This window comes from Brachyistius frenatus, unplaced genomic scaffold (assembly GCF_029030835.1).
Source record: "Brachyistius frenatus isolate BFR_SWC_R1_liver_20210118 unplaced genomic scaffold, ASM2903083v1 Contig_63, whole genome shotgun sequence".
In the NCBI taxonomy this organism is placed as follows: Eukaryota; Metazoa; Chordata; class Actinopteri; family Embiotocidae; genus Brachyistius; species Brachyistius frenatus.
The window spans coordinates 637,850-651,447 of record NW_027210662.1 but is presented as its reverse complement, the minus strand read 5'-3'; the positions used below and the strand labels follow the sequence as shown (position 1 = coordinate 651,447).

Sequence of the window (13,598 nt, the reverse complement as noted above, 5' to 3'; positions counted from 1 at the left end):
AAATTGCTCTGTTATTGTGAGAAGATACTAATGATAGAACCGGGCATAAAAACATGGTGTATAAAGAAAGTGCAGTCAATCTTCAACTATAAAAGACAATACAACAGAGTTGAAATTGTAAACAAGCAGAGGACAGGAGGTTTTCAGTCCATTTCAGTGAGCTGCTTCTTTTATTGCATCCACATTTATTACGATATTTATTAAAGGAGTAAATGTTTACACTAACATAAATTCTCCTTTAGCTGAGCAGATTAATGAAGATCTATTGTAACTTGTACTCAACCTCAACGTTGTGATTCAAAATCTAACAGGATATTCAGTTAAATGTTCACCCTTAAATGCATCTAAGTTCCTGTCTCAGGTGCTCAACACACTGCTCCACTTGAACACAATCACTGCATCACAGTTTATGAGCTGGGAAAAAGAGGTGTGCAGGAGTAGAAGAAAAGTGAACCGAAATAAGATTAGGCCTGTCACAATAATTAGACCACCGCATTCATTTTTTGTAATTGTCCCCATTCATCTGTTTACAGGTTGAATAAAACTAAAAGTATTTGTATGTTATTTTCTATCGTTTGAGGTTTGACGGGCACGTTGCACCCCCTTCTTCTGCTGGGATTTAATGGCACATGAGAGGACAATTAGCGCCACCAGCCGTTTGTCTCCCTATCCACTAATATTCAACCTACCACGTATATCTATCAGCACCTTTTGACATTAACATCATGGATTTGGTTCCAAAGCCAAACATGACATAAATGGCTCCTTTTCTTCCGAAGTTGCATCTATATTATTTAAGTAGGATTAGGCTTCAACTATAAAAGTGGCAAAAATGAACATAAACAAATCATTTATTGGTTAATTGTGATTATTTGTATGTCGAATAATCGTCAACTAAAATTTCCTGATCATGAAAGACCTATTAGAACAAATTCGAGCACAGAAGAATTCTCAACTAAACTGAGTTGAAGTATTTTTAAGATCAGAGTGAGCTCAACTTACAAAAATTAAGTTTCAGTGGACTCCAGTTCTGCATATTTCACAGGTCATGCCTCAAACATCTGCCTCAATCACACTGTGAACTACAGTTCAACCATCAGTACTGATGTACTTAAACATTTTTAGATTTAAGTTGGCAGTAACTGATACTCTGTTGTGAAAATAGATCAGATTTGATCATTTATCTGAAGAGAAATCATTCTTTCAGATTTTTATTGAAAAAATTACACTAATTTTTTTTCTTGTGCCTGATCAAGTGGCTCATTGGCTAAAGCAACATGTACCATGACAGCTTGATTTTATATCAGGGCCTTTTTGTATTATACCCCCCTCTCCCCCTCTGTCACATATCTTTTCTTTTTCTAATCCATTTAGCTTTCAATTAAAGAGAGAAATGCAAAACAGATTAAAAATAAATAAATTATGTATTCATCCATCTCTGAAAGCATCAATCAAACTCTGGACAGCAATGAAGGCCATTAATCAAGTTTACTTGGCATTGAGGAGTAGTTGCAAAAGTGAACAAGACTTTAAGATAAGAAGAACAGAAACTACAGTAAGTCAAGCAGAAGCACTTTCGATGGACAGATACAGTATGAAAGCTCTGCCCAGTGCAGCTGAAACAAATGGGTGTGAAGTTAATGCTGCATATCAGTCAATCTAATGTCCTGCTTTTTATCAAGTGCTACTGTTGGCCTAAAAGACTCAAACCATCCAGAGTAATTCAGTAGACTGCCCTCATAAATTAAGCAAGCAAATATCTAATAACTCAGACTGGGCTCTAAATTCAGATTCATTGCAAAGGGGCCAAATCAAATGCCCAATTTTCAAACAGATTTTTCATAGACAGGACAATGTGGTGGTCGAGCTGGACGAAGATTCAATAAATCTGATTGTTTATCAGTATTTAACAGCATCCCGTGTTTAAAACATAGTCAATCCCTCGGTTCCTGAAGCTCCTCCAAGTCTCATTAAGTGTCTTTACTGCCGACAGTATTCAGATGTCAATATTCTATAGAGGATCCAATATACACAGAGGGATTCCTCAATGCTGTAAAAGAAGCTGAAATAAATAAATTCTCGTTGTAAGAAGGCCCAGAATATTGATTCCCTCACTCACTCCACATCCACTCCTTCTCCAGCCAGCTGGACACAAATCCCACGCTGATCACATTTCACACCCTCTCTGAAAACTCTCTGATCCCGGAAAGCAACCTATCAGCCGGCAGAGGACAGAATGAGGCGGTGAGTGGACGACCCCACTCTGGACACATTTTGTAATTTCTGAAAGACGACAGAGACAGAAGGATGAAGGCAAACATTCACTTCCTCACTTAAGATAGAAGCCCTTTTTTCAAAGTGGCGGTCTAACCAAAATGGTTGATAGTGGTCCAAATGTGGTTGCCAAGGGCAACTGGCCAGCTGATGCATTAGGTTTTACAGCCCTGTAGCCACTTTCAGATATTGTGTATTAGATCACCATATAAACAGTCTTGGATTGCATTATAGCCGCAGTCAATAATGTTCAGTTTGTCTGGGGCGGCACGGTGGTGCAGTGGTTAGCACTGTCGCCTCACAGCAAAAAGGTTCTGGGTTCGAATCCAGTCCTGGGCCTTTCTGTGCGGAGTTTGCATGTTCTCCCTGTGCTTGCGTGGGTTCTCTCCGGGTTCTCCGGCTTCCTCCCATCATCCAAAAACATGCACCTCAGGTCAGGTTACCTGGCGCCGCGGTCGTGGCAGCCTGCTGCAGCATCTCCCCCCTGAGAGCCCCCCTGCTGTAGTGAAGACATTTCCTCTCGGGGATTAATAAAGTGTATAAAATCAAAAAAATCAAATTAAACTGACCGGCGGCTAACGTGCTCTTCTCTCAGTGTTCAGACCAGCTGTCAGCTGACTCACTGGCTAATCTCAAGACTAAGATTTGAATCGCTCTAACAGGTCTTCAATTATCACTGCAACCACCTACAGGAACACAAGTTCCTTCATCTCCCCCAGCGTCATCCTCACACATACTGTAGCACTGTGCGTTCATTATTCACTGTCATTACTACTCATTTTCAAATGATGCCATTGCAGTTACATCTCGCCACTGCCTGTGTGAGCTTCATTATCATCACTTGCATTAATATCAGTTTCATCTATAAATACTGTTTAATCACTGTATACTTTCTGGTTTTTGATCAGTGATGACCAGCTGCCACATTCACAAAGGTCAGCCTTTAAACCCGTCTTCATCATCATTGTGAACCCATTATTACAGTTATTAGAAGACGTGCGTTTGTTTTTATCATGCTCACCATAAATCGCACATCTATCTATATAAGATCATAGTTGGCAGCTGATATTGGCTGAAAGAAAGAAGATTATCATGTCATCTGAACATCAAACTTATCACATAGCCTATAAACTTCAAGCTTTTTTACTGTACACATCATAATAATTTCCATCCTTGAAAGGATGAAAACTACAGAGCTACTTAAGTATTTTTTAATTATTGTCATGAAGACACTGGGCTAATTGTTCCTTCACCAAAGGAGGCAATTATAAAACAAAGTTAAAACAAATAGAAAGATGGCCCCCAACTAGAGCCAACTCAAGCCTCAACCCCTGATCCAAGTATTGCCACAACCTCTTTCAGGCCAATCCACCTGCTTTCTCAGTGCATGTCATTGGCCTGCCAAGTCTGTAACAAACCATGACATCCATCCTTGCAGGCCTGGCATCCAAAATATAGCAGCTAAACTTGGGACATTTGCCAGAGGGGACAGCTTTGCAGAGGCATACGTATTCGGCTGACTGAGGTACTGTGGCTTCAGCTGGTATAAGGAACATTTAAGGAGGTGAATAATGACGGTTTCTCACTGAGCCCCTATTGCAGACTGGAAAGTAATATTTCTAGTGAAGGAGGGAAGGCAGGGATGTTTAAAGAGGCTTCACACATGACTTTAGCCATAATGCAAGATAAGTTTATCTTATACTATTTTCAACAGCACTAACATCCTGTTTGAAATAGATGTGTTGAAGTATTTTCCCATGCCACTGTAGTTGCTTGTGTGGTCTAATGTATGAGACTCGTAAGCTGTATATTGAATAAATAAATAAATAACAGCAAATGCGCCAGGATTCGGGATACAATTACCCAGCAGATCGAATCAAACAAATCCCAAAATGTCAATGCCCTCAAGTAAATATTGACAAGATAAATATGTGCCGAAAATATTGAGACAGAACATACTGCACCACAAGCAGATTGGCTGTGCAGTGGTGTCTGAAACGCTGCCAAACAAGCACAATCTCTGTTTTCAGCCAAACCGAGCTCATAAAACCTGCAGAGTGCCAATCCGAGCGGTAACGGCAGCATTTCTGCAGCTTTCAAGTTCTTTTGTCTCTCAGAGGACAGAAAAAAAAGCACGTTGTGTCCCTCAGTTGTTACAGATTTACCCATTTCACACAAACCACATCTAATTTGTCTACCAAATCAAGGGAGCGTGTCCTGATGATGGAGGAGTGCAAGCACATTTTTTTTTAGAGTTGTGCAGACAAGTGCTGAAATATCACATCTTTTTTTTTTTTTTTTTATCTCAACATGAAGGTATGTCATCGTCTCCTATGGTTTGCATTTTTATTGGATCTATACATCTGGTTCCTCTGTCAAATTAAACTCCACCTTAAATGCAGTAATGAAATATCATTATGTAAGAACATCGGGATTCATAAAATTGTAAGGGGAATGCAACATCCACTGAATTATGTAATCACCATACACTGCAGCCATTAAATGAATCCCAGTGATGCTGAGAAAAATGACTGACGACACTATAGTGTTTGCAATCATTCTACGTTCAGTCACGAAAGGGACTCATTAAGAGTCACCGTGGTTGCCTTAATGTTTGAACTACAGCCCGGGACCCCGTGCGTATCGATCATGTCGCTCACATTCCCTTAAATTTCCGTGGGAACTCTCAATTTACGGGTGGACAGCTTTAATGGTAATGGCATAATGATCACGGTGCAACTTTTCCCTGCAGATAGTTACAAGGATGGCTTCATGTACCATGCGCTCGCAGCATCATGTTATCTCGCGGATGCTGCATGCGCTCAGAAACATGCGCTTCTGGTGCGGATCTGCGGCAGCTACCTTTGGCCGGCATCGCTCCCAAAAGAGCCCAGGGTCCGGAGAGGGCTGGCGGGATTGACCCAGGTGGGCTCCGGGGTTTTCTGCACCTCGGTCTTCACGTCTGGGTCGATCTCCGAGGGCGAGGGCGTCAGCTTTGCGCCTGCCATGCCTCCCGAGTATTACCTCCAGCTGAGAGCGCAGCCAATATGTTTTCCTCCAACTGGTGTCAGAGCAGGCTCCGTCAGCGACCGATGCCGCCGGAAAACCGCATCCCGGTCTCAATGGTGGTGCACGGAGGCGGAGGGAGAGCGTCTGCCTCCCTGCCGCATCACGGGGTCCTCAGACACATTGAGGGAAGCATCAGCTTTTCTCCTGGTTATCGACTCTTCCTCCATCCCTGATGGAGATAAGCGCTCCCCGTGCCTCTCAGAGATTCACACGTCGTCACGATGTCACGTCAGCTGTTCGACCAACCCAACGGGCTCCCCACCGAGTTACATAACGAATTTAATGATCCGCGATTTCTTGTGACCAACGTGCCAGTAATTCATCTTCATCATGTCCGTCAGTGAGTCGCCAGCTCGGCGATGTCCACAAGATTTAGATGCTTCTGGATTCAAATTATATTTTCATTAAACGCATGAATACGTTTAACTATTTAAAAGGGTGCTGAATGGAAGATAAGAATGACAATCAAAGTGATATCACGGGTGATAGAACTCGTTATACAGCCTCGTTCACCTGTCGCTCTGAGAATATACGCCAACAATGAGGAACCACAGTCAAATGAGCAGGTGGCCGACAGTCAAACACGGCATGATAATGCTGGTTTGCATGGAAACACGGGACACCTGGAGTATATGAGACGTGTGTGCACTTCATTTTGAAAAGCCAGAGAAACGTTTGTAGAGGAACATATTTATCATCATGAATTCGATTTTCTTTAATAGTGGGAGATACAAATGAAATTAAATGTCAAATGGAATTTAACTTGATATAAATCACTCAGATAATAAAAAAAAAAATTCTAAAATCTTCACCGAGGAGATAATGCAGTTTTCAAAGCCAAAGAAAATTCAGATTTTAAGAAAAAATATAAAAGAAAAACAAATCAACATGTAAATATGACAAAAGAGCAAAGATGTTCTCAAAATGTGGAATAATTGGGGGGGAAGCCTCTTCGATGGGTCAGGTGCACGAGAGGAAATGTGGTTGATGTGCCAGAAAAAAACAAAAACAGGGATCAACAAGTCAAGGACTTCACATAAGGAGGATGATGTTTTTGAATATGGTAAAAATTCACACCAGATACTGGCTTACTGTAAATGTTTGCCTGCCACCAATCTAGATCAGCCATTTAAGATCTATTAATATGTGTCATCTCCTGGTCAAGATCATGACCTCACAGGCTTTTTGATAGTCATGTGCTACCAGGATGCAGTTTATCCCTGATTCAGCCAGAGCAGACACACAAGCAGAGCTCTCATTAGTAATGCATTTAGGACACATAGCACAGTCCACGTTTATTGCAGATGGCATTTAGAGTTCAGCCTTCAGGGAAACACATTAAATTATCAGTTAATACTAACCCGTGATTAGAGAGGTGGGCCTGAGGATAGATGGTTGCATTTAATCCCCGACTGCGTATGAAAATATGGGAGGCCAAAGAAAAAAAAAACAACTCGTATTTCCTCAACAGCAGATGTAAACATACCTGAAAAACCCACTAAATTCTGATCCTCTCCTTCTAGAGAAGCTCAGCGGTCTCTAAAATATGCTTACTAGTTTTTAATTATGATGCAGTGTGGTACCACAGTGCTGCAATGTATTCTTCCTTCACTGCAGAACGAATCAACCCAATTACTCAGCAAGGCATATGTAATACACCTGCCGGTCCACTAGATGACAGTGTTTTTGTGACACCTGGTGTTGCCTTGGTGTTAGAAGAAGACCCATGTCATCGAGACAGATCACGTGATGGACGTCATGTGACAAATGTCATGCGTTGGAGGTCATTTGACCCAACACTGCTAAGAAGTTTGGCAGGGTGGCGTAAGTCTCAGACTCCCAACTAGGATTCAAGCTGGAGAGATGGGGACATCGATTTGTTTATAGCAATGTCGTTTTTGTGTGTAACACTAACCACCATGGGTTTTCCATTTGGTTTTGTCCTCCTAAAGTACACCGTTTTTGACACCTTGCAGAGTAACACTGTGACACTGACACACCACCCTCTAGTGGCGTGGCAGGTGTATTACATGCTTTGCCGCAATACCGGGTTGGGTTAATGTACATGTTCATGTCCTGTTTTTGTTTGCACCGTTTTAGAGAGGTGAGTTACACAAGTTTTTGTGAGCACTGGTCCGGCTCATCTAAGATTCCTGCATGGGCATGACCAGAGGGCGCACATCAAAATGTGTGTTAAACTCTGGTAATCAGCAATAAATAGCCTTAAAATGCTTTAGAAAATCTACGGCAATAAAGCCTTGACCCTGGAGATGTTTTGAGTGACATTCACGTCACAGTCCCAAACTGAAAAAAGGCCCGTCAGGCGAATAACCAGGTATTTCTTCAGCGTTCACATAGTTGTGCACTGAGAATTAGTTCCCCGTGGTCACATTGTCAACACCGAGTTTTGCGATGTTGTTCTGAGGCGTCTGAGGGAAAACATTCAGTGCAAATGACCTGAATTGTGGCGCAATGGCATTTTGGTTCTCCATGACAAGGCAGCAACTCGGTGCATTGAATACGCATGTTTCATGCCCATAAAAACCCAATCATCACTCCCCACCTCTCCAAATCGCTGTGTTTCAATCCCTGCGACTTCTTTCTGTTCCCCGATAATTTGACACAAACTCTGATGTGAACTCTCAGCTCAAGTTTCAGATGCGTAAAAAAAATCGCAGACACGTCCAGACCACTGCTCACAAAAGCATGTTTAACGTAGGTGCCGATGTTGAGGAAGCGACCAAACTTGGAGAACTTATTCACAAAGGTTACGGCTTCTTTGAGCGCCGAGCACATCACACTGCTGCACGCCATTCATGAGCACAATTGTCAGTCTCTGAACGTTCTAATCCACCCTCGTACAAAGCCAATATACAGCACACATAGCAGCCTATTTAAAAAGACTGGACAGGTACGGAGATATATCGGCAGTTTTGGCAAGAAAGGAAAGTGCAGTAGGATAGTGTAAAAGTTAAGATAGGTATGGATGGACCCCAGTGTTTAATTGGGCAAATATGAAAAGAACTTAGCTAAGAGAGTATAAAAGACTAAAAATTACAATAGTTTCAAAGAGAAGGGCTTTGCCTAATATTTTACACAACTTTTACAATATAAAAAAAAAATACAGAATTACCACATTAATAACAAGTGTAGCTTCACACATCTTGTCTGAATCCGTAGCAGCAAAATGTAAATTGCACTGATCTTGTTTAACATGCTGAAAACATCAGGTGGGTTTGTTCAGCAACCTGACGGCCTGCAGGTGGAAGCCGTTTTCATCCTGTTGGTTCTGGATGAGATGCAGCGATACCGTCTGCCAGAAGGTAATCTGGTAAAAACACTGTGTGCTGGATGTTTGCAGACCTCATTCAGATAATTACAGGTCGATGTCCTGAAGGGTTGGGAGTTTCAGAAGCGTTGCCGTTTTCCCCATTTCCTGGAGGGTCACGGAGCAACTGCTGTACCAGCTGGTGAGGCAGCCAGTCAGGATGCTCTGTATGGTGGACATGTAGAAGTTGGTGAAGATTTTGGAGAGAAGGCGGAATTGTTTGAGCCTCGATAGGAAGTGACAAGCAGATTGCACCACGGTTGTAGTGTGCAAAGACCTGGTTCAATCGTCGGTGAGATGCGCTCCGAGGAACTTAACATGGCTGACTCTTTCCTCTGCAGCTCCATTGAGGTGTAGGTGAGGTGGGGCATGTCCAGCCCTCTGTAGTCCACAATCATAGAGGGAGGTTGTTTTTTTAGTTTTTAGTTTTTTAATTCATACTTTATTTTGCATTTACTTGAGCGTTGTGTTTGACGAGTCACGTCCTCCCTGTGTTTCTGCATTTTCTGTGAAACGCCACCGTACAACATTCGGATCCACATGAAAAGGTGAAGATTCACTAATGTTTGCAAAAATGCTAAGTTAGCATACAAATGATGATTCACTTGTGGTAAATTAGAGGATTTACAGATGCAAATCACTCCGTGCTCTTTGTGATTACTAATAACACGGTTTTAATCCCATATCATGTCGTTGATCTTGGCTGTATTAAATGCCGAGCTGTAATCGATGAACACAGTATTGTCACATAGGTGTTTTCCCTGTCCAGCATCATCTGTGGATCAGTTTGTGCTTTACGCAAATTGGAGAGGGTCCACGGAGGGTGGGAGGGAGGAACGGATATGTTCAACAGCATCCTAGACTACATCGTGAAAAGATGAAATGGGTGTGTGCCCATAAAAGCAATAATACCAAGTCAGCTTCCTCTATGAATATCAGTAATAATATTCTTCACCTCCACTCCCATCCTATTTGCCAAGCAGTGTTATTCAGGAGGGAAAACTGGGATACGTTTACAAAAATATGCTGCTAAATGAATAATGTGGTCATATTTCATCATGTGAACAAACAAATGTTCTCTGGAGGAGACTGTGTCTCTGCTCTAAATGCTGGTGGGAGTGTGGTTTCCGCTGAATTTAAGGAAGCAGTTAAAGTCATAAAAAAGAAGATAATGAACACATTGAGAAAGAAAATGAGGAATATGCCAGAGAATTACACAGAGGGATGCAGACAAGTTCAGCAGCAGCAGAGACAGGTGTAGAAGCACAGAGACACTTTGTGGTTGAAACAGAGAACTACAGATTCATGAGGCTCATTTAACATCAGCATCAGAGGAAAAAAACAAACTACTGTACAAAGGCAGGCCTCAGCCAGTGCTGCCTTAATGTATTCTATATCTAACAACACAGATGGCAGTATAGCCCCCGGTTTTATCTTCCGTGAGGATGCACTAATGTATCCTTGATCAAACTGCTCAAGCCTTTCACTTTAGGTACATCAGAGAAGCTGGTGAAACCAACACTCAAACCGTAGGAGGATAATCCACTTTCTATTGATGCATAAAATAAGCAGAGAAAAGATAATTGAATACAGATGCTTGAGAAAGTTTGCAGCATGATTTGCCAAATCAGTGGCTTCAGATTCACGCTGGTTATTTACCTACATTATATCAGGCTCAAACTGGATTTTAAAAAGGGGAGCAAAACGCAGGGACGGTATAACGAAGACAGCCGTGAAGCCTGTTAGCGGAGTCCTGTGTGGAGCTGCTGAGGTATTCCTCTGTGAAAGAATTGACAAAGAAAAAAAACTTGAATAAAGTGTAGAAGATGAGTAACTTCCAGCAACCGAGATGAAAAAACAGGGAAATAGGAGTTTCGGGGACAGAGCTGATGAACGAAGCACCATGCTGTCACATTGTTGAGGACATTGCTCAAAGATATGCGTTGTATTGTAGGATGTTATTAATTAAAAATGAAACGATAAGATCTACTTACTATTATAATTTATGAAATGTGAAAGTGTGTATAAAACTACATAAGAAATTGATTTGAATGGGTGACCTTCATTGTGCCTGTGAGAGCAGACCAAACCGGTTGATGGGCCAGATAATTTAAAGGAAGTCCCGGTGAGCAACCAGACCTCCCTTCAAATGTCTAATCACTGGGCGCGCCTCAGCTCCATGCGTCGTGCTGCAGATGGGCGTCGAGAGCTGTGATAATGCTTCCTCTGTCAAAACATATTAAGGCAGTGAGCTGGCGCTGCAGTGGGCGAGCTGTCTGCCTGCACACAGCATCGCCGGAGAGGAGGAAGAAGTCTAGCCAATGCCACTGGCTGCCTTGCACGCGGGAGTCCGAGCACCGCACACACAGGGAGGCTTTCCCTCGCTGACTGCCGAAGGCCGTTTCGTGCAAAAAGGTTCAACTCGCAATGTATTGGTCGTAACCTTATGTTCTCTTCTGAAAGATGACTGTGGGAATGTTCACTTGTGTAAAATCAGCACGACACAGTCAATGGTTCATCCACAAAAAATAAAAAATTAAATCTACTTGCTAAAATGTCTGTGGGACCATTAACTCATGTCTCCAAATGGTAAATGTGCCCTGAAAAGATCAGGAGGAACTTGTCGAAGCATCAGGAGACACTACATTATTATATGCCCCCCTCCAACCCCCCACAATACAATTACCCTACAAAACCTTACTGAAAATATGCTGGGACTCTTATTAGACCACATTAATGCCGTGTTCAGCAGTTTCATGAATAAAACAACTGCTCCCGGCACAACGCCGAGCCAAAAAGCAGGGGAGTTATTATCCTCATTTGCATGAAATGGCACAATCAGATTGCACTTTCCAGCTCATTTACATGTATTTTTTTAACAAGGCAAAATTTCATAATTGTACAATACCTACAATTTTATACATTTCTTCTTCAACAAAAGTGTATCTGAGGGTCCAGCCTATAAGTTATTGATCGCTGTACCTGAACAGTTTGAATAACAGCCTCCTTATTCACCATCAGTATCTTAAAATGTCCTGATACATGTACACGATATTGAAAACAGACATGACAATAAACACAGCTAAAACATCTGTAATGTAAAATGCTACAGAGAGTCAGCGTAAACAGACACCAGGTGAAAAAGAGCATGATGTGACTGGCAGGCAGATGAGTTATTTAAAAGGGCAGCTGGTGGACTCGTTTCTAAAATAATGCTGTAAATCCGTGACCAGTGAACCATAGTGGCCATTTTGATTATGAAACATTTTCCTGATTGCCTTGGCCAGGAGAAAATCAGCACAGCCCCACATGCAGATAGACTCAACCCATACAATTACAATTACACATATTTGGGCCAAAATATTTTACTAAATCTCTTTGAAGTCGTGGAGGGAACTGCGTTCGGCCAATTCCTGAATAATCCTCTATGTGACGTTGTCCATCTCTCCCACACCAACAATACTGGAACTCCTTATTCTGCGCTGACAATCTCATCCCAGAGCCTCGATCATCGCAGCTGCTTATTAAAGTCTGATGGGCAAACTCCACCGATGCTAATTAAGTTGGCAAGACAAAGCATGGGAGTTAAATGGTGAATGCACCAGAGATTTCCAGGCAAAAAGATGTAATAGGCCAGAAGAGAAAGCCTAAAGGATCTTATTTTCCTCTGAGCAGCCCCCTCGAAAATTCTCCTTTTGTCGTGTGCCTTTAATTGTCCGTCCCATTTGAGCAATCCCTCCAAGACACTCTGCCACTGTGCTCTTCCAAATGATTTCAGGTGAAGACCAATAAAATCTCTTTGAGAGAAGCACACATTCTCTTCTGCTTAAGCACCTGGCGCTGCTGTCACTAATACCTCCGCTGTGTTAAAAGGAAATATATCTGAGCAGAAATCGCTGAAATGGAGCCATCTACAAATTGAGCTTTTCAGGAACGCAACGCCTCGGCTCACTGTCATTTTTACCGTTTACACGTTCAGCTTTCTGCTCACTGGCTGCACAAATCCTGAGAAACATACCCGCACACAAGGTGACAAACGAGACACAAAGCGGACTCTGTGTCCGAGGCCTCTAAGCCATTGTGACAATAACAATAATCCTTAAACCCCCAGCATGTCATAGACACACAGCCACTCTGCTGCTGATGAGAGCCAGTCTAGCAGCCCACCCACTCTGTGCGGATGATGGTTATGACTAATGCCACCTATGGACTAAATTCCAAGCTCTGTTTGCTAAGTGGAAATGTGCACATCCCCACAAACAACATTCAGACTTTCCTCCAATCTGTTGTCGACAAACACTTCCTCTGTATTCCCCTCATCCCATGTCTTTGTTTTATATCTTATGAACCTCCTAAACTCACCCAGATGGAAATCACACAGGTATCAAATCCCAATATTCGCTTCTGCCACAGAATCAGTGAACCAACAGCCGCTTACAGTATCAGTGCACATTTATCATCTCAGGACGATTTACTAGAGAAATGTTGTCAGGGGAAAAAAAAACTGTGACTTCAGGAAATCCAACATGAAATGTAATAGAATCAGTTTATGTAAACTCAGAAATACATGTGAAAGACAAGATGTCCTTTGTGCTGCGGTGAAGCCGCCATATTACAGAGTTTCACAGCCATGTGAGTGAATGTTCCTCGTCTGAGACTAGCTGTTGCTTGACAGCAGATCATGCGTCGGCGCTGGATCACCCTTCCAAGTGTCACTATTTGACTCATGAGGAGGTGTTAAGAGCTGATTTAGTGGCTAATTAAATGGGCTCGCTCTGTCGACATCACTCATCAGCATCCTCCCTTGATCAGAGGAGAAAAACCCCAACAAGATTAGACAATCAGGGGAAAGATGGATGCAACCAATTTTCCTCCCGCTGCTCTTTCTGCTTGTCAACATTGTATAAAAGTTTTTTGTGTCGCTCGT

General features: G+C 42.3%; 1 protein-coding gene across 21 annotated transcripts in view; it reads right to left on the bottom strand.

The window, feature by feature from the left end:
- Window positions 1–13,598, bottom strand: part of LOC138625517 (potassium channel subfamily T member 1-like) — a 69,533-nt gene that overhangs the window by 46,566 nt on the left and 9,369 nt on the right. For 2 of the 21 annotated variants that reach the window (XM_069706487.1, XM_069706489.1), the window contains exon 1: window positions 5,137–5,799. The exons of the other annotated variants lie outside the window; for them this stretch is intronic. In XM_069706487.1, coding sequence (XP_069562588.1) covers window positions 5,137–5,282 — 146 coding nt within the window. In that variant the 5' untranslated portion in view covers window positions 5,283–5,799. Of the gene's footprint in view, window positions 1–5,136; window positions 5,800–13,598 lie in introns of those variants that run through there. 21 annotated transcript variants of the gene reach the window in all.